A 20,145-nucleotide genomic window follows, 5' to 3' on the forward strand; every position below is an offset into this window, starting at 1 on the left:
ATGATACTTAATACTGTGAGTTTGGAGTGTTGGAGTAAGTTAAAAAGGAGTTGAATTAGCTGTTTTGTAGGGTAATCTTCTGAAACCATCATTTTCATCTCAGTTTTCTTCAAATGTTGGTATAATATTCCTTCTATCTTTTGATCAAGCGTCTTGTGACCATTTCAGTGTGGGAGTCTTCTGGGTTTAGACTATAGCTCACTGCCCAATACTAGCAGTGTAATGCGATATTTGTATTCTGGCTTCAGGCCACGTTAGGGCTGGTCCTTCATCGTACAGTCTCTTGTACTTTGTTAGCATGTGGTTAAATCATGCCTGTATCTGGTATAAAGGGCAGGCAAATACACAAAATGATCCTTCAGCTATCCTGTGCTTCTTAAGCAGGGAGCAATGCATTATGATTTTCCTAGTCAAGATTCCCGTGGTTAAGTACTTCCTTCCCTGTTGTTTTTAAGCTGATTTGGTCTATTAATACAAAATATGTATAGATGCAACTATTATTTTCCTACTTCAATATTGTATTTTGAAGTATCCATAGAGAAATGTGCAAGAGAGGGCTGAGAACGAGGACTACATTCTTCTGCATTAGACCTTTCCATTTTGTGCTTGATAGTGAGTGGAACATCACAGAACAGAAGCTGCCTGTGATTTCTGTTGTAGTGTGTGACTTTTCCTTTTCAAGAACTATTGGAGAATTCTCTACAATCAAACTCATCCTAAGGCTTATATTGGCTATCCACTACAAGTTCAGATGATGGGTTCTTTTCTTTACCAATGGAAATTGGTGGATGAAAGAACTTAACGGCCTGCTTTAGTAAGCCTTTTGGTTTTTTACAAATTATTCAAGAACCCTAGAAAATCTAATCCATTAAAAAGGTTGCATCCTTCGAACTGCATTGATCTGACTTTTACCAAACTGTTAAGCTGTAATGTTGTCTTAGGCATTTTCAGCAAGGGGAACTCCTGTACAGGAGAATATTACCATGGTAAATTCCATGTTCTTATCTACATTGATGAAGACGGAAAAGTGTTTTCAACGCTTGAGGGGGTGGGAGTATTTTTCCAATGAGGAAAGGTTGAAATATATATTCCTTTTTAAGACGTTATATTGTCAAAATCCTAAGTTAATTTAGAGAATTTTAGAGGAAGTTAAACTGTGAATATACATTGCATCTGCCTGTCTGTGATAGATGCCTGTGCATACCTTAGCTTGTGTAAATATAAGGTGATTCAAATTAGACTAGACAGCCCTTTGTTTTTGAAGAATGTCTTCATTTTTACCAGAGAATAAGAGCTTCTTTGTGTGTCCATAGCCTTTAAAGGCTAGCTCTTGTTTCAGTCTGCCCTTCCCAGCAAGGGCATCAGTAGCTCTCAGTAGTTCAGTGAAAATTTCTCGTTATGTACAATATGCAGCTCTGTGCAAGAAAACTGGTTTAACACTACATTAATTTAAAAGCAGATACATCTGCTACGTAATAAAGAGATTGTATACACACACACAGATGTTGAGTTATAAACGTCCCAAGTTCTGGAATAGCAGATGGTAGGAATTTTCTACTAATGTATTTATAGAGGTACAGTGGACATACCAGTGAAAAGTAGGTATTTACTGTAACTTCATATTGGTTTCATAAAAAACAGAGTTGGCTCCATTAACTGGATGTTCACAGTAATTAATCTTCCTTACCAGTAAGATGCACTTCAGTATAGTGTATACCTATGGTTGCAGATCAGAGAGGGGCCCATCAATGACAGCTGGCTCTTCATTAAGGGTGATGGATTTTGCTCGCCAGGTGTGGCAGGTGTTTCAACCCTTACATTTCCAAAGGAGAATGGTCAGTTGCATGTGTTTTTCTTGCAGATGTGCAGAGATAACAAAATGTCATACACAAGAATTTTTTCTTTCACTTTTTAAATTACATTTACTTTTTTTTTTAGTTTGAATTGGTGGCACCAAGTGTGAAAAAGTTGGTATTGTCATCTTAGCTTGCCAATATTTGATTTCACTCAGTCACGTTATGGTTTAGAAATAGAGCAAGGGTTAAAAAAAAAAATTTCTACCAGTTGGTTAGACAGCAAAAGGATTGGGGCTTAGGAGAGAGATCAGGATGTCTCTTAATCTGTGAATTATATTTCATTAATAAAGAGGAAGAAGAGCTTGAAGTGCCTTTGGAGGGGCTTGGATTTCAGCAACAGGAGTCACGGCTTTGTCAGCAGATGAAAATGGCTACGGTTGCACCCTCACCAGAGCCTGTTTGCTGGCAAGTGGAATCAATGACCAGCACAAATTCAGGACATGTTTGTACCCAAGGTAGGAGCTCTTTGTGCTTCAAAACATTCTGAAAATGGGTGGTTAACTGTGGAGCAGTCTCTAGGGATTGATCAACTGGAAAGTTGTGATGCATATTCTTCACTTTCTCTGCTTGCCGTCCAGTCAAGTATTCCAGAGTTTAGAGGCATTCCTGGCAATGTCCCAGCTCCCTGTGAAAGTGCCTTGTCATCCCTTAATGGTTATTCTTTTTGGTGCATGACTCTCAATACTAAATACCACGTCAGCAAAGCCAAATAAAAAACCTCCCAGTACCGGGCTATCACACTATATAGTTTGTTCACCCTTTAAAGTAGAATTTTTCTTTTAATTGAAGTCTTATATAGGGGCACTATGACAACACTTTGGATTACACTATTGGAGTATTTAGCAGAAGGAGACCATTTTTCACAAAACGTGACTGGCTCAGTCTGAGTAAACATAAAAACCAGCATTACAGCAGATAATGCTTTCTATCCCACCTCTGGCCCCTTCCCAAAAAAGTTAGGAGCTGGTGTTTTAATTGAAAAAAATGTAAAACTTGTTGTTTTAGGTGGGCTTAATGTAGATATTCATTTTTGGCGTATCTCATTTTTTCTTATTTGTGAGAGGCAGATTATCCTGTGTCTGATTACTGCAACATTTCTGGTACTTTACTCTGAAATGATTGGCTGCCCCTGGAGATGGGTCACTGACCTGGATGGAAAGCCATGCCTCGTCTCTTGTGGCAGTTCTTACATTCTTGTGTAAGGTTGAGAACATACAATTCAATTTTGTGTCCCTTAGTAGCTAGTTCTACTGCTGGTTGGTTTCAGGAGAGCATCAGGAAGCTGGCATTTTATTTTTGCTGTGTTTAAGTGGCCATGTCAGTTCCAGAAATCTGCAAGAGATGGATTTGACGAGACTGAATCTGTAAAAATGTATATGAACACCTGTCATTATTATCAGTCTGAGATAGACTCCGGTGTTTTCATTCACGTAACTTTAAAAAAAAAACAAACAGTTTAGACTCTATATGAGGCAGCATTATTAGTAAGAGATCAAGAAATCTCTTTTAATGAATTCTCAAGTTTTAATGTGAAAGCATTGTCTTCTACTGGTTATTGTTGTATATATATTATTTTGTAATGTGATAGTGCCTAAGGAAGGGCTGGATCCCTCTTCACTTAGAGATGAGCCCTGTCTGAGCAAGTTTGCATTGTAAGGACCACAATCTGAGACACTTGGGAAGTATGTGGAAAGGAGTGTGGCAGTCAGTCACATGAACACACCAAGGAAGTTTTTATGGCAAGATTTGAAGAGAGTAATGAGGAAATTTTGGGTGTTACAATGTATTTTTCTTAAATTGTTGAGAAGTTGCTATCTCAATAACCCAAGAGGCAGTTCTATGGTGGAGGAAATTAAGGCTCATAAGTAAAGCTAAGTAGCTGTATTTGTTGTATTACAGAATGGAGATGCAGTTAGAATGCAAAGATAAGATGATTGCATCTGAAACAACAAGTGGGGAAATGGCATTTGTAGAAACCTTCTAACTAGATGTAGATGGGTCAGTGCTACACTGCCTCTTGTCATGCTTGGTCAGACTGAGTTTCTGCTGTCCAGTAAGACTTCTTAAAAGATTATTACTGGTTCCAGTTGTCATTATAGAATCTTGAGGCCCTTTCTTCTTCTGCTTCTGAGCCTTCATTAAAGCAAGGCTTGAAAAAAGGCCTTCTGAGCCAGCCATGTCTAAAAATGAACGGTTCCCTCTTCTTTGACATCTGAAATCCTAGATAGCTTCCTAACATGTTTTTTCTTATTATTTTCTGTTCAGCCTCCAGCTCCAAGCCTGAACTCAGCTCCAGTTCACAGACTTTGGGAAGTCAGCAGAACAAGACAGATGGCACCCGAGTAAAAACTCGCATTCTGCCCAACATGCCAAAGCTTTTCATACCTTCATCTGTCACCAAATTTCCACCCGAGATCACTGTCACTCCACCCACTCCCACCCTCCTTTCTCCAAAGGGCAGCATTTCAGAAGAGACCAAGCAAAAATTAAAGGTAATAAAAGGGAAACAGTAATTTTTCAGATTGTTTTTATCTTAATTCTCCCCTCAGTGAAATACTTGTATGAAAGGACCACAGTTCCTGTCCCCAGTTCATAACCAGAGATAGAATAAGCAGTGGAAGAAGATGCTAGCTGTTATCAGCAGGAACCATTTTTAAAGGACTGGTGAAATACTGGCATGGGTGAAATCATAGCTATTCTAGTCCTTACCCTTTTTCTGAGGGAATTAGAAAGAATTACAAAAATGGATGAGGGAGCTAGTGCAGCCATTGCAACTCATAGGTTAGTGGAAACTAGCAGAATATTACCTGTGGGGAAGCCTACTGGTAAGTTATATGTTGTTTCACATTAGGATGCCATATCTTTTATAGACGTAAGAGAGCTATTGAATGTGAAGGCATAGCAACCAGTTGGCTTTTATCCCTGTGATCATGGGTTTATCCTGATTATTTAGCAATATATTCTCTTTCTCTCTTTTTGGGATCAGTCTGCTATTTTGTCTGCTCAGTCTGCAGCGAATGTAAAGAAGGAGAGCCTTTGTCAGCCAGCTTTGGAAATCTTAGAGACCTCAAGCCAGGAGTCCTCACTGGAAAGTGATACTGATGAAGATGATGACTACATGGACATATGAATGAATTCTGGCCATCATCAACACCAACCATACAACCATTCTTGTTGCCAGCTTTTCTGGCAGTTGAAACACCTTTGTTGGCATTACTCTCCATTTAATCAGCATCACTGTGTTCTTCACTTTCATTACCTTTATCACCACTACCACTTGTATGGCCTTCAAAATCTTCACTATTTTCCCCATCATGGTGCTTGATGGAAAGAATGATTGTTTACCAGACAGTTAATTAATTTGGACCATGCTGTCACCTTTAACATCAGTAAATCCAAGGATGTTTTGAGCTGCAATTCACATCTCTCTACTGTTCCTGCCTCTTCAAACCAGAGTCTTGGGAGTCACTCTGGTAGCTCTTTTCTGTAGCATTTTCTTCCTTTTAGTTTTCATTTTGCATTTTCCCCACTAGTTAAGTTTTTCTCCCTCTAATTCAACAACCTAATGTCTGTCTAGCGATGCCACGATTAGTCTAGCAGCTCTTTCTAAGGTGAATGGAGTAGGAAAAATTTGCTGAGCTGGTAGAGGTTTTAACTGCATCGAGAAAGTCTGTGGCTTTTTTGTGGGGCAAGAAGGGTAAGCTGAGAATCTGTCACCTCCTTGGCACTGCTCAGTGCTTTGTTGGAATTTGACTCAGTGACAATAGGCAAAGAACCAGCTTTTCCAGGCAGACGAGAGAGGTTGGCCTCCTCTTTGTGTTCATTTCACACCAATGTATGAGGTCCAGCAAAAATTATCTACCTGAATGTTGGCTTACAGAACTGATCTTTCCAGAATTGTCTTACAGTCCTTTCTCTTACAATGCCTTGGACAAGCATTTTGAATTGGGGGCTAGATGATATTTTTATGGTGGTATTGAAAATACTTGAAATATTTCAATACCATTTCAGTAATGCCTGTTTTTTACAGAATGACACGAAAAGGTGTTTTTTATCTATCTGCAGAGGGACTGCTCACAGTTATTTATATGAGAAAATAATGGTAACAAAGATCCTTTTTTTTTTTCTACTAAATGCTAACTTTGTAAAATAATAAATGCAAACCGTGCAAAAAAATACGTCACACTATATATACACACACGTGCGCCCACACACACATACATGTGTGTGTGTACATACATATATGTATGTATATGAAAAAAGGAAATGCATACAGCTTGCGATGTCGGATTTCTCTGTGTTTGGGGGAGGTGGTTTTCTGTAAAATGCAGAGCTTTGTATAAACTTTTTGTTTTTTCTAATAAAGTTGAAATGTACTGTTGTCTCTGTCTGAGAGGGCAAGGTGACATGGTTCTGGAAAAAGTAGTGCTCCTCCCTTCCTTCTGTTTCTTGGATAAGAAGGTAGTGGAGGAAGGCAATGGGGGGGGAAACCTCTTCCTTTTCTGAAGACTGCCAGAGCATTTCAGATGGGTTTCGTCTTGTGTGACCCAGAACCCGGGTCAGTCACTGTTGCTAAGGTTGCCTGAAACAGGTTCACTTCCCCATTGAGACATGATCTGAATTATTTTTCACCTATCTGAGTATCTTTGAATACTGATGAACAACGTAAGGGGGAAGACAACATATGGTGAACAGGATCACATAGAATACTTGGCTGTCCAAATTAGCATTTAATTCACTATTGCAGCAATCACTGTCATTCACCTTAAGAACGGTGACTGGGCCTTGGATAAAAAGCAGCAGCATCAAACTTTGTATTGCAAGTTTATTCTCATATTCTGGGTTATTTGTTTTGAACAAAATGTAATTTGTAAGCAAGGGAGTATGTCCATCTTGGGCATGTTAGCAACTGTTAGTGTAACTTGTTCACTTGCTACAAGCAATAGGTGAGCTGGATGCAGCTGATGTGGAAAAGGTCAGGTAACTGAATGGTAAAAGCAAATGCATATTTCCAGCAGTAATATGTTTTCAGGATTTGTTCTTTAGTTTGGTATAAGTTATTATAAATACAGTGTATAACACCCTGTATAGTCATTGACCAGTAATAGGCCAAGGTGTAGCTATAATCAGGCATGATCTTTATTTTTTTTAGAAGATAGCACAGGAGAAAAGAAGTCAGCATCTTACGAGAAATGGAACATGACTTGGAGGATGTAGGTCTAAATAGAGCTCTTTCACCCAAATAGATTAGACTTAGACTACATAGGCTTTTTATCTAATGTATATTTTTAAATGTATGGCTAACTTCAAGATCACATTTAAATTCTTAGGTCTGCGTTTCTAGCATGGGTTTGTTGTATGAAGACAGAGCATTTGATTTTCTTAATTGAATTTGGTCATGTTTGTTTTCCTTTATTATTCTTAACGATTCCTTGGCATTAGGCATTTTGCCCCCCCCTTCCCTCCCAGGTTGCTAAAATGCCTGATCTTGAGCCTTCTTTTGACCTTTAGTCCTGCTTTTTAAGAATGATTTATTTTTTCACTGGTAAAGGAAGCTTAGAATAGTAAGTGAAACTGTTCCTATTAGCAAAGAGAGATGAACTTTGGTGATCGGCTCTAAACTAATTTTAATCTTAAAATTACAGAACTCTTACCAGTTTTGTTTTTTATTTATTTTCTATTTTAAATCTGGTCTTTTATTCACATTATGGTCTCGGGTAGCTCAAAGACTTTTTCTCAAGCTCAAGAAGTTACTGATACTGAACTACAGAGGTCACCTCCTTCAAATCCTGCCCTTCTGCTAGTGACTAAAAAGCGTGTTGCTCAGCTGTGGGCTGTCTTCCACAATGGGTATTACTGCTGATTTACTCTAAAGGACCTATTATTCTTCTATATGTGTGACGTCATGTCTCTGTAAGTACAGTTTATGTAGTTATTCAGTTCAAGGAACCGTATTCTGGAGTAAAGATGCCGAGATGACTGGATCCATTTACATACAATGTTTGTCTGAATCCCCATCCCTAAAGGTGTTTGGAGCAAGAACTTAAAATCATTAAAAACAGAAGTATTCACATACTATGACACCTTCTGAAGCCTGGTAATATAATTTTGTAGAATTTGAAAGGAAAGCAAAGCATTATGGTAAATCTGCAGTTAGCTATTAGTTTAAATAATTTATTTCAGTCTAATCCTAGTTGTAATAGCTTGAAATCTGAGTATAGTCAAGGTCCACCATACCAACTCGCTCCTTTCAGAATTGCATATCAAACGCCAAAATGACATTTATCTTCAGGATTTACTGGGTAACCATTGCTTCCGAAATCTCAGGTGTCTTACTAATATGTCAGATAAATAAATGGCAGCTACTGAAGTATATTGCTGCTGTATTGTTTTGTTTTGCCTTGTGAAGCTTATAGGGACAGCAGTGTCTGGTGCCTGAAGTAAACTTAAAGGTAAGGTCTGTGACCAAGTGGCATGGGGGGTAGGCTTTTACTTCCCCTACTCCCAGTAACTGATTAAAAAGTAAATCCTTTCTGGCTACTGAAAAGCCAAACTGTTAAGGCTTCCAGGCATATAGCAAAAATATTTTTGTTCCAAAGCAAATGGAAAAATAAATTGTTTTGAATCAGATGTTGAGAGTAATTTGTGGATAGCTGATATATTTTCTGTGCTGTTATTGGGCACTGTTTCTAGACATAATAAGGTACATTTCATTGATGACCATTGTTAAGGTATATAGTACCTTATTACCTATAAAGTATATTGTTTAATGCAATTCCATTTCCTTGGACAAGGATTATAAAATCCATGTATAGTTAAGACCATCAATAATTTCTGAGGCAAGGACTAGTTTACTAAGATTTAATTTTGTTGGGCACAGCTGTCAGTGGCCTCTGCCCACTGTGTCAGGAATGCTAATAAATGTTTCATTCCACAACGAAAATACTGAATCGAGGAAGATACTGAGTATCTTCCTTAATTTTATCATGTACTAGAGTTTGTCAGTTGTCTCTTGTTTTGTTTTTTCTTTAATTAGTGTGAGATTTTCTCATGAATAATGAAATTAATGCCTTTTGCAGACAAACACCATATGGTCAGGGAGAAAGGAAGCAGGAAAGGATGAGGAAGGCATGGCAGCCGAAGCTGATGAGGAGACAAAACAGTCTGAATGGAGTCAGAGGGGCCAGGTGAGACTAGAGTAAGTCTTGCCATCCCAGGTGGGATCACACCATCGTTAAATTCAACATTCTGTTTTTGGCAGTGGTGGTGATATTTCAGTGAAGCTGAAAAGTCCATCTTGTACATAGCTTGTGTGTACAGTGTTACACATCACACACAGCTCATTTCTGTTCCTGCAGGTGCTTGTCACATTCTTTAAGGAAAAAGGTGGCAGGGTAGATGAATTGGGATGCTCAGAAGGAAAAGCAGCAGGCATAAATCTTACGATTTCTTACTTAGTCATGTAAAGCTGAGAGGAAGAGGCTTTGTTCTTGCAGTTGAAGATGACAGTAAGAATTTCAGTGTAGGTGCTGAGTGCTAATTGCTGTCTTTCCGTTTCTTGTAGCTGATGACTAGGAATCCACTAATGCTAAGCTTTGAAGCATGTGTCAGGATTTTGGGAGTAACCTTAGGGTACTGTACCACAGGCTGTACAAGCCCAGGTTACTGTAGGGACTGGGCTGTTGTTGCAGGGCACAGTGCAACAGGTAGCACTGTGAAGGGCAACAGGCCAGCAGCTGAGGTTTGTTGGCTTCTGGATGACAGCTTGCCTTCACTTGAATGGCTCTTTCACATTAATGCTTAGAGACTCCAGGCAAATCTCACCAGAGATTTAAAGACATGTCTCCTTGTTCCTGCTGCTGTTTATCTAATGCATCTATGAGGATGTCACCCCATCAGCAAGTACTTGTTAGCCAACCCCTGTTCCACATTTTTCAAAGCTGTGTTAGAGCTCACCAACCTCTGTGCACGTAATGTGGGTATCTTGCTGCCTGTGGATTTCTTTTGGCCGCAGTTGACCCATAAAAAATGGGCTGGGGCATATTTGTCTGACACCCACCCCACCCCGCTACCCACAAGACATCTCTACTGAGCACATGAGCTGTTTGCCATGTCTTTAGGAGTTCAGTGCTTGTAGAGGCTCCAACGCAGGCTCAGGTTGCAGCCTTGCAATGCTCAGATGCAACAGCACAGTGGCTATGGGTGTCGTGGGGGCTTTCTGTAAATTATCTCAAAAATATATTTTATCCTACGGTTGGATTTATCTCTAATAAAATGTCATGTATGAATAAGGACAAGGCATGTGGCAGCTCTGGCTGGAGCGCAATCTCTCGGCTGTGAGTGCATCTCTATATGGCCATGCGCTCAAAGTTCATCCTGTCATTTGGGAGCTACACTGTCTGCTCTGGTAGCACTAGGGGGGGCCCTAGCACAAAAAAGAAACAGGAAAAAAAAAAGGGGGTGGGGGTGGGGGGGAAGAAGGGAAAAACCCAATCCCCACACTAAACCCTAAAAGGGATGACCAGGATCTATCCTTAAACTTCTGAAAGACTAAATTGCATTGCTCTTTTTGACCTCACTTTACTTCTAAGTGCTTTCTGCTACTGTATGGTGCTGTTCTTTTCATAATACACAGTCTGATTCAAAGCAGATGGAATGAGAATCCTTGTGGTCTGTTTACAGGATTCTGTCCCGTGTTGTTTACAGGATTCTGTCCCATGTTCCTGGCCAGGGCAGGGGAAGTGCTCGCTTTATTACAATTAATATTGCAACTTAACAAGAAAACAGATTTACTGTATACTTGTTTTTCACAATCTGTTTGCCCCGTAACTGTGTGTTTCTTCTTCCCCCCGCCCCCCCCCCCCCCCCCCCAATTCCCGTATAAAAACCCTGCTGGGTGCTTTCCATTTTCTTAATGTGCAGCATATTATAATGGGGGAGAGAAAGTATCTTTTGACAGTTAATCTTGTGTAAAATGACTCAAATAATGCTTTTAGTTTTGTCATTGTAAATCCTGATTAATGCAGTCCTAGTTCATTGCAGTGATACGGGGGTTTGTACTGCTGTAACTGAGCCCAAGAGTAGGTGATAAATGTGCAACTCATGGATCTGTGAAGTGTTTTGAGATAGTTTTGTTAAAGCAAAATTCTAATTAGGGGCAAAACGTGTATGAAAACGGTGGAAGAAATATGTAGCTTTCAAGCTTGGAAAAAATCTTGTGTAACCATCGCTGTATCTAAAGCAGCCAGGAGCTAAGATTAAGTACTATAGTCATCTGGCAGAAGTGCACATGGAATGGGATAGTGAGATGGAGCTGAGGCCATGAGCTGCCTGCAAATCGGGAGAAGTCACTTCTACCAATGGGAAAAGTAAAACCACACTTCTGCCTGCATTTAAGATTTATCTATGCAGTTAAATTATTGTGTGTATAGCTTGGTACAAAAGCATTCGATTATATAATCCCAGTGGGACAAACACTTCGCACTGTCTCTCTAAGTACATTGTCTTATTGAAGGAAACTGCCTATCTAAACCCAGGTTAACATTAACATGGTAAAAAGTAGGTTTTGCTCTCAGATTGGACACTGATATCCCCCTCTCAATTTTTATTTCTCAGCATATTTTTTTCTCTTCCAGAGACCCTGCAAACAATACTGAATTCCAGTATAAATGGAATATAAACAAAGTTCATATATGGTATAAGCATATAAGAACCACATTGAAAAGGTATTCATTTAATTTTAGTTAGAGTGATATTATTCTGTCTGCAAGTGAAAGGCCATGTAGCAGGCTAAAAGCATTTTAGACATAGTGCTTCCTGTGTGAATGCTTAATTGTATGTATAACTACAGTTAGCTTAACAACCTGTCTACATATCTACATTTACGTATAATCTGCATTGGTTTTACTTCTCTGAGGTTTTCCACAGATACAGAAATAATATGCAGCTGAGTTTTATTTGCAAATGTGCATACCATGAACTAATATCTAATACAGCACTGAATCCATACTGTTCAGTAATAATTAGTAAATAATGTTGTATGAGCAGAAAAGTTTCATACTTTAGAAGCGTTCTTTGATTCTTTGTAATCTGTGTCACACCAGAGATTTAATTTCCTTAAGTTACACACTAAAATATATGGAGTCACATTTTCTCTTCTAAATGTGTGAGTGTATATAAAGTGGAACTCCTTCAATAAGATTGCAATGATCGTTTTCTTCTCCTCTTAAGAGATGGAACTAAATATGTATAAAACCACCGTGCTGTATGAATGTCAGAAAACCGTAGTTCGAATATGGAAATTTGTCACTTAGGAATGTCTAGACTGTATATTAGATTTCCATTAAGTTAGGGTGGGTTTGGAAAAAAATTAAGGTTTAGCAATTCATAGTGGAAGTTACTGAGCTTACAGCAGCAACTGTAGTGCTGTGCCCTCAATAATCAATGAAGTTCAAACAAATAACAGTGCTGCTATGACTTTCCCAGTAGACAGCACTGCTGGAAATGCTTCCTATGCTGAATAAGTACATGGGCTTTCCTAGGAGCAAAACAAAGAGTCTGATGTGTTGTCTCACAGCAAGGAGCAGTGGTACAACATGATTTTTCAGTTTGGCTTTCTTGAACATAACAACAGCTCAGGATTGCACATTGTAAAGTAAGTATTGCTGCAAAAAGTAGTGCGGGAGTTTCTTGTCAATAACCTGGGTCCACTGATGCCTCTTGCTTTGCTAGCATAAAGAAGCCTTTATATTCTGCCAGTTCAGTCAGAGCTGGCCACTGGCATCTAGGCAGTGGTGCTGTCAGACTGGCGTTTTAATTGTCAGAAGACAGAGACGTGGGTCTTTTTATAGAAGCTAAATAAGCCGAGTGCACCGGGATGCTTTTCATTGTCTCTAAAATCAATCTTCCAATGAACTGAGCAAAGATTCTCCTACAGTGGCAAGTTTTACCAGATCTGTACTTTTCTTTGGAAGTTGTTATTATAGCAGGTTTTCTCAATGTAAGAAAGAAAATGGGAAAGCAGTGCAGGAGTACTAGGAAGCCTGCAGCCTCAGAGTAGTTTTAATCCCTCCATGTCTTCCACTGCCTCCCCCTGGGCCACAAATATGTCCCTACTCCGCTGGGATGACAGGTGCTTAGCCTGGTCTGAGCACTGCAACCCTCCCTCTCCAGGAGCAGGACACCTCCCCAGGCTGAGTTCCTTGGACATCTGTATTGGCAGCTGTTGAGAGGCAGACACGAGGTCCTCTAACAACTGCACATAATTCAGATGACTGCTCTGGAGATGTTACTGTCTAAATTAATGAGTTCACTTTTAGACAATTGATAATTCAATTAAAATGTAAGAGAGAGTGAATAGTATGTGCTTATGTGCACTCCTACTGCATTTCCTTTTTTAATAAGATGAGCTTCTTGCAATTTCAGTAAAGCTCAGAAATATTTACATTACTGTTAAAGTGCCCAGTTGGTGTATATAGTCACATTTCAGTAATGAGAACTCGGATACTAAACAGCACAGTGCGGCAACTGTTGTGTTATCTGGTGCTATGAAGACAAATGGAAAAGTAGCTGTAAAGGGTATGAAAATACGGAAATGTTATTTCCAAGTGTAGAGAGCCTGCTGGGGAAGAGGGAGAGAGGAGGAAGACAAGGTTTCTTCTAAAATATGTGCCCTATTCGACAAGGTACCTAAATATAAATATGTCACTACTGTTGATTTAAATGAAGATAGGAAAGGGCATCATCAGCTTCTATTTCACTGTAGGCTTACACTGTATACGATTTCTTTAGTGACCTAAAGTATTTTTACAACTAAAATTTCAATCAAAAACAGGTGCTTTAAAATAAATAGACTTAACTTCCTTAATACATGCAAACTGGAGTTCACAGTTAAACCACTGAAAAACGCAAAGGCCAAAGAAAGGTAGAAGTATCTCTGCTGGTAAAAATCTCAGCCCAAATGAAGTTTGTGGAAAACAGAGTGACTATAAAGAATAGGCTTGGATGTGGTAGAGTGTGCAAATAAAATGACAATGTAACATGAGGTTTAGATAACAAATCAATTGGAGTAAACAGGAAAAACTGTAGTTCTAAAATTGTGCTACATTAATTTGAGAGCAATGCTAAGGAAGTCAAAATTCCCCAATTAATTCTCTCTGAAATTATGATGGCTATAGCATATAGATTAACTTTGGAGAGCAATTGGTGTTTATCTACATAAGTTCCAGGAAGGGAGATCATAAAATGAAGTTCTGTTTAATGATACCTGTTTTAGTGTTATCCCTGTTACAGGGTGTTTATTAGGAATATTGTTTTCTTTAACAGCTTTTCTCTCCCATCCTCAGTGGTTGATATTGTTCCAGCAAGGAAACCCTGGTGGCTTTCAGAACAGCAGCAGCAGAGCTGGTAATATTTACTGGGTATGATGGACTAGAAGCTGGCTCATTCGTGGGGTGTTCTCTATCTAGGTTTTGTCAATATTCACTTTCCACACCTATTTCATAACAACACCACTGATTTGTTGGTTAAATCATAAGAGTCCAAAGAACTGAACTTTGCATCAGAGCTTTCCCACTAGCTGGTGAGTTTTTAAATTAACCATTTATCTTCCATTTGTTATCTCCATAAAATGGAAACTGCTTGTCAAAAAAAAAGAAAAAAAACCCCACCCACCACAAATGGCCACTGAATTTGAAGCTAGGACATTTTTCTATATCTTAAATTGTTCATAATTTTATCTTCTAACCAATTTTAGTTAAAACTATGGTGTTTTTAATTTTGAGTGAGTGAATATTAGTATCTACTAGGAACTGCTCCCACAGTTGAGTTAAACAAGAGCCATACAGAAAGCCACCTGAGTTTTTGCCAGGGTGAATAACTGAGCTTCCCATGCGCAGACTTCTGGAGAAGGTTAACAAGTGTTTGCTCATGTAAGTGTAGAACATGCTTAGTTTTTTGGAGAGTCCTTAGCTCTGATTGCTGAGAAACTGGGATAATTCAGTGCAGCAAAACCAAGTATTTTTTTTCTAATCAAGGCTTACTTGGATTTTTCACTGTTTCCTATTCCCCAGTTGAAATTTGCTGCATCTTGTAACCATTTAACATGTACCTAACCATCCATTATGTCCTGCCTTATTCTCTTTTAGATGAAAGAGCCATGTAAAAAAAGAAATCACTAACCCCTGTGACTGAATTTGAGCGATTATGTCAATGGAATTAACACATTGCCATTGTTGAATGCTCTCCTGTGGTTATACAAACATCAAGGTAACACATTCCCAAAGCAGAGGACATTACTGCCACGATAGTGTTGTTTTGAGAATATTTCTCTCTGCCAAAATACTGATGTAGATGCAGTATTTTGCCTGGTGGAGGATGATGTTAAAAAAAGAAAAAAAAAAAGTGATTTTGTTGCTTTTATTTTTGCTGAATTCTGAGGTGTTCATTGAAGAAAATTTATTACATTGTTTGGCTAAACATGGAATGAGAGTCCAGGTACGTGGAGGTTTATTTAAGATTAATTGTCAATGGCAAATAAATGACAGCTCTCTTAAGGGCCTGACTTCGTTTCTGAAGAAGACCTTCTGGAAAAGTTGGTGCAGAACTGCCTTCAGGAAACCCAGGGTTCTTCAGCCTGGGGAGGGTTTGCTGGAGAATAATTGTCTCCTGCACTAGCTTCCCCATTAGCATAACTTTCATCCCTGTGAACGGAAATAGGCTGAGGCTGAAATACCTTTGGTATGTTGCTGAGTAAATTGTTGGTAAGATGCAAGTTTTGGTTTTACCTTTGAGGATGGCAAATAAATCATGAGGCATGGCTAGTCAGGTAACTTTTTATCTGTGATAATCCCACTGTGTAGTAGGCTCATGTCACTGTCTCACCTAATGCGAGAAAGAAATAATTAGTGTGGATGTTGCACAGCAACTGTTTTGTGTTCCTTGTGTCTTAAAATCATTAACGGTGGCTGCTTTACAGAAGCCAGAGCTGGTCAGTGGACATGCAGGTAACAGTAATGATTTCCTTTATTACAAGTTTCCTGATCCTGGTTGCAAACGGAGAAAGAACCTGTATTTCTGCAAGTATATTTTCATTTGTCTTCAGGCAAGAAAAAATTCAGGCAGTAAGTGCTAAACCAGAACCTGACAAGTTCTCTTCCTAAATACCCCTTCTTATGTTTTACTTCTCTGCAGTCACTTTTAAACAACGAGTCATTGGGTTTGCTGCATTTCTACTTGTCAGAGACCATAACCCAGGTATTGAAAGGTGGGAAGTCAATCTCAAGGTTGATCTCACCAGGCACAGACAGACATATCCCTCTCCAGAATTTGAGACACACCCACTGCCTCCACCAGAGCTAAATCAGTTCTGGAAAAAAGGACTTAATTTTGCAAAGCTGAATCTGGCACTTTCATGAGCACTAGGACTGAAACAGAAGAGGGAGGTACTGTCCATCTCGGTTGTTGCAAAAACAGCCCTGGGTTGGATTCCTCAAAGACGGTGACTTTTCACCACGGGGAGTGTTTCTGGACTGCTCTTGGATAACAAGGGGTAGAAAAGCAAGTTGTGATGGAAGGAGGGAGGAGCTCCCTGTGGCAGGACTTTGTCAGGACATGGAAATGACTTGGTGAATCATGAACACTGCATGAGTTAAACTAAGTGGACATGGTTTGTGTAAACTGAAGTCCTTTTTTTCTCCCTTGAGGGCTGTTTGAAGCTCTCTGAAAGCAGAGAGAAGAGCTAGTAAACTTGGTGCTTCAGAATTGCAGAGAAACTGCTTCTTTCATCCATGGATCAATCTTTTGTCAGCCCTAACACAACGGCTGATGGCTTTAGTGTATCTCCACTGTCATCCAAAGGCACTTCTTGGGAAATGAAGCTCAGTGGCTCAATAACTTGTCACCTCTCCCATCACTCTGGCCTAGGTCTAGGAGTGGGGAAGAGGAGTGCTCTACCAGGCTTAGCAACATTTAGATTGCAGTCACACCTCCCTTGGCAGTCAATAGCTGGTCTTTTGTGAATTATGATGTGTGGAAATATAGGATTTTATTTCTGTAAATCCTCAGCTGGATACAAAAGCTGATGGCAGGACCCCTGAGCCCAGCAAGAGGATTCCAATGCAGAAGCACGCACAGCCCATTATTTTTTTTTTTTTTCCTTCACTGTGTCTTACCTTTCATTTTCTTCCTTCTTTCTTTCCACCTTCACTTTTCCATACATTTTTTTCTACCGCCTACCCACCAGTTTTGTTTTGTTTTGTTTTTTTGTCAAGTACACAGGATCTCCTGAACAAGTAGGGGACAGCTCTTGTGAAGAACAGGATTTATAGAGCCCTTCTGCTCTTCTCTAGGGTTCTTCAGGAAACCTGTCTGCAGATGACTCGCAGTACCATTGCCAAAATGGGCACCAGCCTTGCAACAGCTCCAGCTTTGGCAAACAGCAAATAACACTAGTGACAGTGCCAGGTAGGAGAAAGTGGTACATCATCTAAGTCCCCTAATATGCTCATGATTTTATCACCTCAGACTGTAGTAAAGTAGTTGCCTATATATTGTGAGACCTAAAAGCCTAGCAGAAAACTCTTTGGGGAAAAATTCAGCATGATTGCCATAGTTTATTTCCTCTTGATTGACACTCGGGCTCCATCGTCAAGATTGTGAACAAAAGGCAGGCCTAACCATTGTTCAGGGTTGTTGTTGAGGTTCAAATCTGAGCATTAAAGAAACTTCCTTTTTGAAATTCACTTGATTTGCACTCTGGCTCCCTTCTGGATGATTGGTGTTTCAGATCTGAAGCCCTCTTAAAAAACTTGGGCAGCTTTGAAACGTATCAGTATATGGTGTGGGAAAATTATCTCAGAGGAGAGGCAGACCTACTGCCCCAAGAGACAAATGAGGATGAAAGGAGTGGGTAAAAAGGAGGGCTTTGTGTGTTGCGGTAGCTGTCTGGCATGTTCTGTTGGTAGTTGCACTTTTTCGCTTCCAGTGGAGCACTGGGTAGGTACTCGTATCAACCCTGAAGTGGCGGTACTCAGTTCTGCTGTTCCCCACTGTGCAAACACATGTTCCATCCTTGTAACTACTACTTTCAGGCCTGACCCTCACTCCGTCTCCCTGATGGTGATGAACATCATACTTTTGGACAATACCCACTACAAGTGAGAAGCTGTTGGGAAGGCTGATCCTGCCTTTCCCCAGATGCTCTGTCCAGATTCTCCAGTTCTTAGGAGTCACTGGAAGAAAGAAGCAGCCTCCTTTCAGAGAATTAAGATCACCAGTAAAGCTCTGAAGCAGTGTGATCATGTAAGAGAAGCCTGGACATTTTCCTCTGCTTGCATCTACGCCAAATGTGTAGCACTGTAATCCGGAGTCCGTAAGTAACCTGTGGTTGCATTGCACTGGGAAGCAGTCTGCCCATATGGCAGTAGAACATACTTTCTTCTTCATGGTCCCAGAATTCATTTAGTATTCATTCAAAGAGTCCTAGGAATAAGAGATGAGCAGGTGTCTCAGAGCCTCCTTTGCTGCTCATGTGAAGGCAGGATTGTTCTCTGCAATACCACTGGTTTGTGCAAAAATCATTTAAAAGTCTAATACAATAAGGGCTTTGCCTGGTATTCGGTGAACAGGCTGCCCTTGCACGGCCGGTATGTTTTTTCCTGGATACACAAATTGCTTCTCTCTCATTTTCATCACTACTAATGAATATAGTTATATCCCTTTGTAGTTTATTAATTCCTCTGTCATCTGTATGTTTACAACCTGCAGATATGCTCATTTCTTCTTTCTGCACAGAGCCATCGGTCATTGAAGCTTTACTTATGAACTCTTCTAATCTTTTCTGATGTTCAGTTCATCCAGCATCCCTCCAGTTCCCCAGTAGCTTTGATAATGAGGTGATGAGAATTACATGTAGTTTTACCAGTTTGTTTTACAGCAGACTAACAGAAAGAAGCCCTGACACTTCCCTGCTCAACTGTATGTTATTTTCACATATATATCCTGTGGTTATATCTGGCAACGCGCTTACTGCAGAAAACCATGTAAACTGCCTCTATATTGTAGCCTCCTTAATATTACAGTGTTTTTAATAGGTGGATATAGCTGAACATCACTGTCTTCAAAAGAAAAGCTTAAATGATAGTGAGCAACTCTTAGGGGAAAATCTGGAGGTGAGGGCGAGGAGCTGCAGAAGTCAGCAATTCCTCCCTTGAACGACTCCTTGACAATATGATGCAAAGGCAGGAGAAAGGAGCAGTTGCATCCTGGAGAGGAAATACAAGACAAAGAGGTCAGAAGGACATAATGGGGGATCACGAATAGGCTTAGATTTAAAATTTTTGCCTCAGGTTTCTGATATTCTAAACCAGTCCTCCCAAGCTGCTCTCGTAACTTCTCTACTCTGTCCTGTAGTGCACAAGTGCTCTTCAGATCTGGTAGGCTTCCTCTGGTCCTTGAGCATTTACTTGAAAATGAAGCAGAATGCTGGCAACTTCTCCAAAACCATAGCTGACTGCAGGGTTGCAAGCAGGTTTGATACCATTGTCTAGCCCCCCTGATTGCTCACGTTGTCTTTGGCTCCAGAGCGTTTTGCACTTGATGCACAAATACCAACCCAGGTTCTATGTGGTGCTGACCAGCATGGATGCCTGCACCTTACCCTGGAGCATGGTAGCTGCCTTCATATTCCTAGAAGTTACTTCTATGACCACGACGGCCTATCACAATTCCAAGGTGACCTTTTTAATCTCCTCTTTCCACTCCATCCATCTTTGACTTTGCATGCAACAAAGGAACATCTCTCAGTGCAAAATGTGCATAAGCAGGGAGAGAGGGATGGTCAGAAGTTTGGACTCTTAACACCATTAAGTTAGAGTGTACACAATTTAAGTTAGTTAATTTGTTAGAGTACATGTACAATTAGTGTAATTGATCTTTCTTCCTACTTTAGATGTAATAAAAAACTCTAGAATCCTGCAATGGAATTTTGCCACAGCTTTGTCCAGGAGAAGCCTTTGAAACCTCAGACCGTTGCGGTGGGATATCCCCCAGAACGCAGGAGTATTCTCAACATTTCTTCTTCCGAGATTGCTTCAGGTTAGCTCTTGATCACCCAAAATTCATGTGGCAGGGACATCCTGCAGAGGCAGAAAAACTAAATGCTGAATTGTCCTATCATAACCAGCCCTCAACAAGTATATGTGAAACGTATCTAAAGACCTGAGTGATCATGCTGCCAGTGTTCCCCTCCTAATAGCTTTTTTTAACCCAGTCTCCTGTTTTCAGCCCAGCT

General features: G+C 40.0%; 2 protein-coding genes across 7 annotated transcripts in view; both read left to right on the forward strand.

Moving 5' to 3' along the window:
- The window catches only part of CABIN1 (calcineurin binding protein 1), a 117,256-nt gene extending 111,019 nt beyond the window's left edge, over positions 1–6,237 (forward strand). For all 6 annotated transcript variants that reach the window (XM_064466669.1, XM_064466668.1, XM_064466674.1 and 3 more), the window contains 3 exons: positions 2,147–2,311; positions 4,122–4,348; positions 4,843–6,237. In XM_064466669.1, coding sequence (XP_064322739.1) covers positions 2,147–2,311; positions 4,122–4,348; positions 4,843–4,986 — 536 coding nt within the window. In that variant the 3' untranslated portion in view covers positions 4,987–6,237. The remainder of the gene's footprint in view (positions 1–2,146; positions 2,312–4,121; positions 4,349–4,842) is intronic.
- A 5,265-nt stretch (positions 6,238–11,502) lies between these two features.
- LOC104051080 (T-box-containing protein TBX6L) overlaps positions 11,503–20,145 on the forward strand; it is a 30,960-nt gene continuing 22,317 nt past the window's right edge. Inside the window, exons 1-2 of the mRNA XM_064466754.1 lie at positions 11,503–11,581; positions 15,002–15,122. The gene's annotated coding sequence lies outside the window, so the exon portion shown is untranslated. The remainder of the gene's footprint in view (positions 11,582–15,001; positions 15,123–20,145) is intronic.

This window comes from Phalacrocorax carbo, chromosome 15 (assembly GCF_963921805.1).
Source record: "Phalacrocorax carbo chromosome 15, bPhaCar2.1, whole genome shotgun sequence".
In the NCBI taxonomy this organism is placed as follows: Eukaryota; Metazoa; Chordata; class Aves; order Suliformes; family Phalacrocoracidae; genus Phalacrocorax; species Phalacrocorax carbo.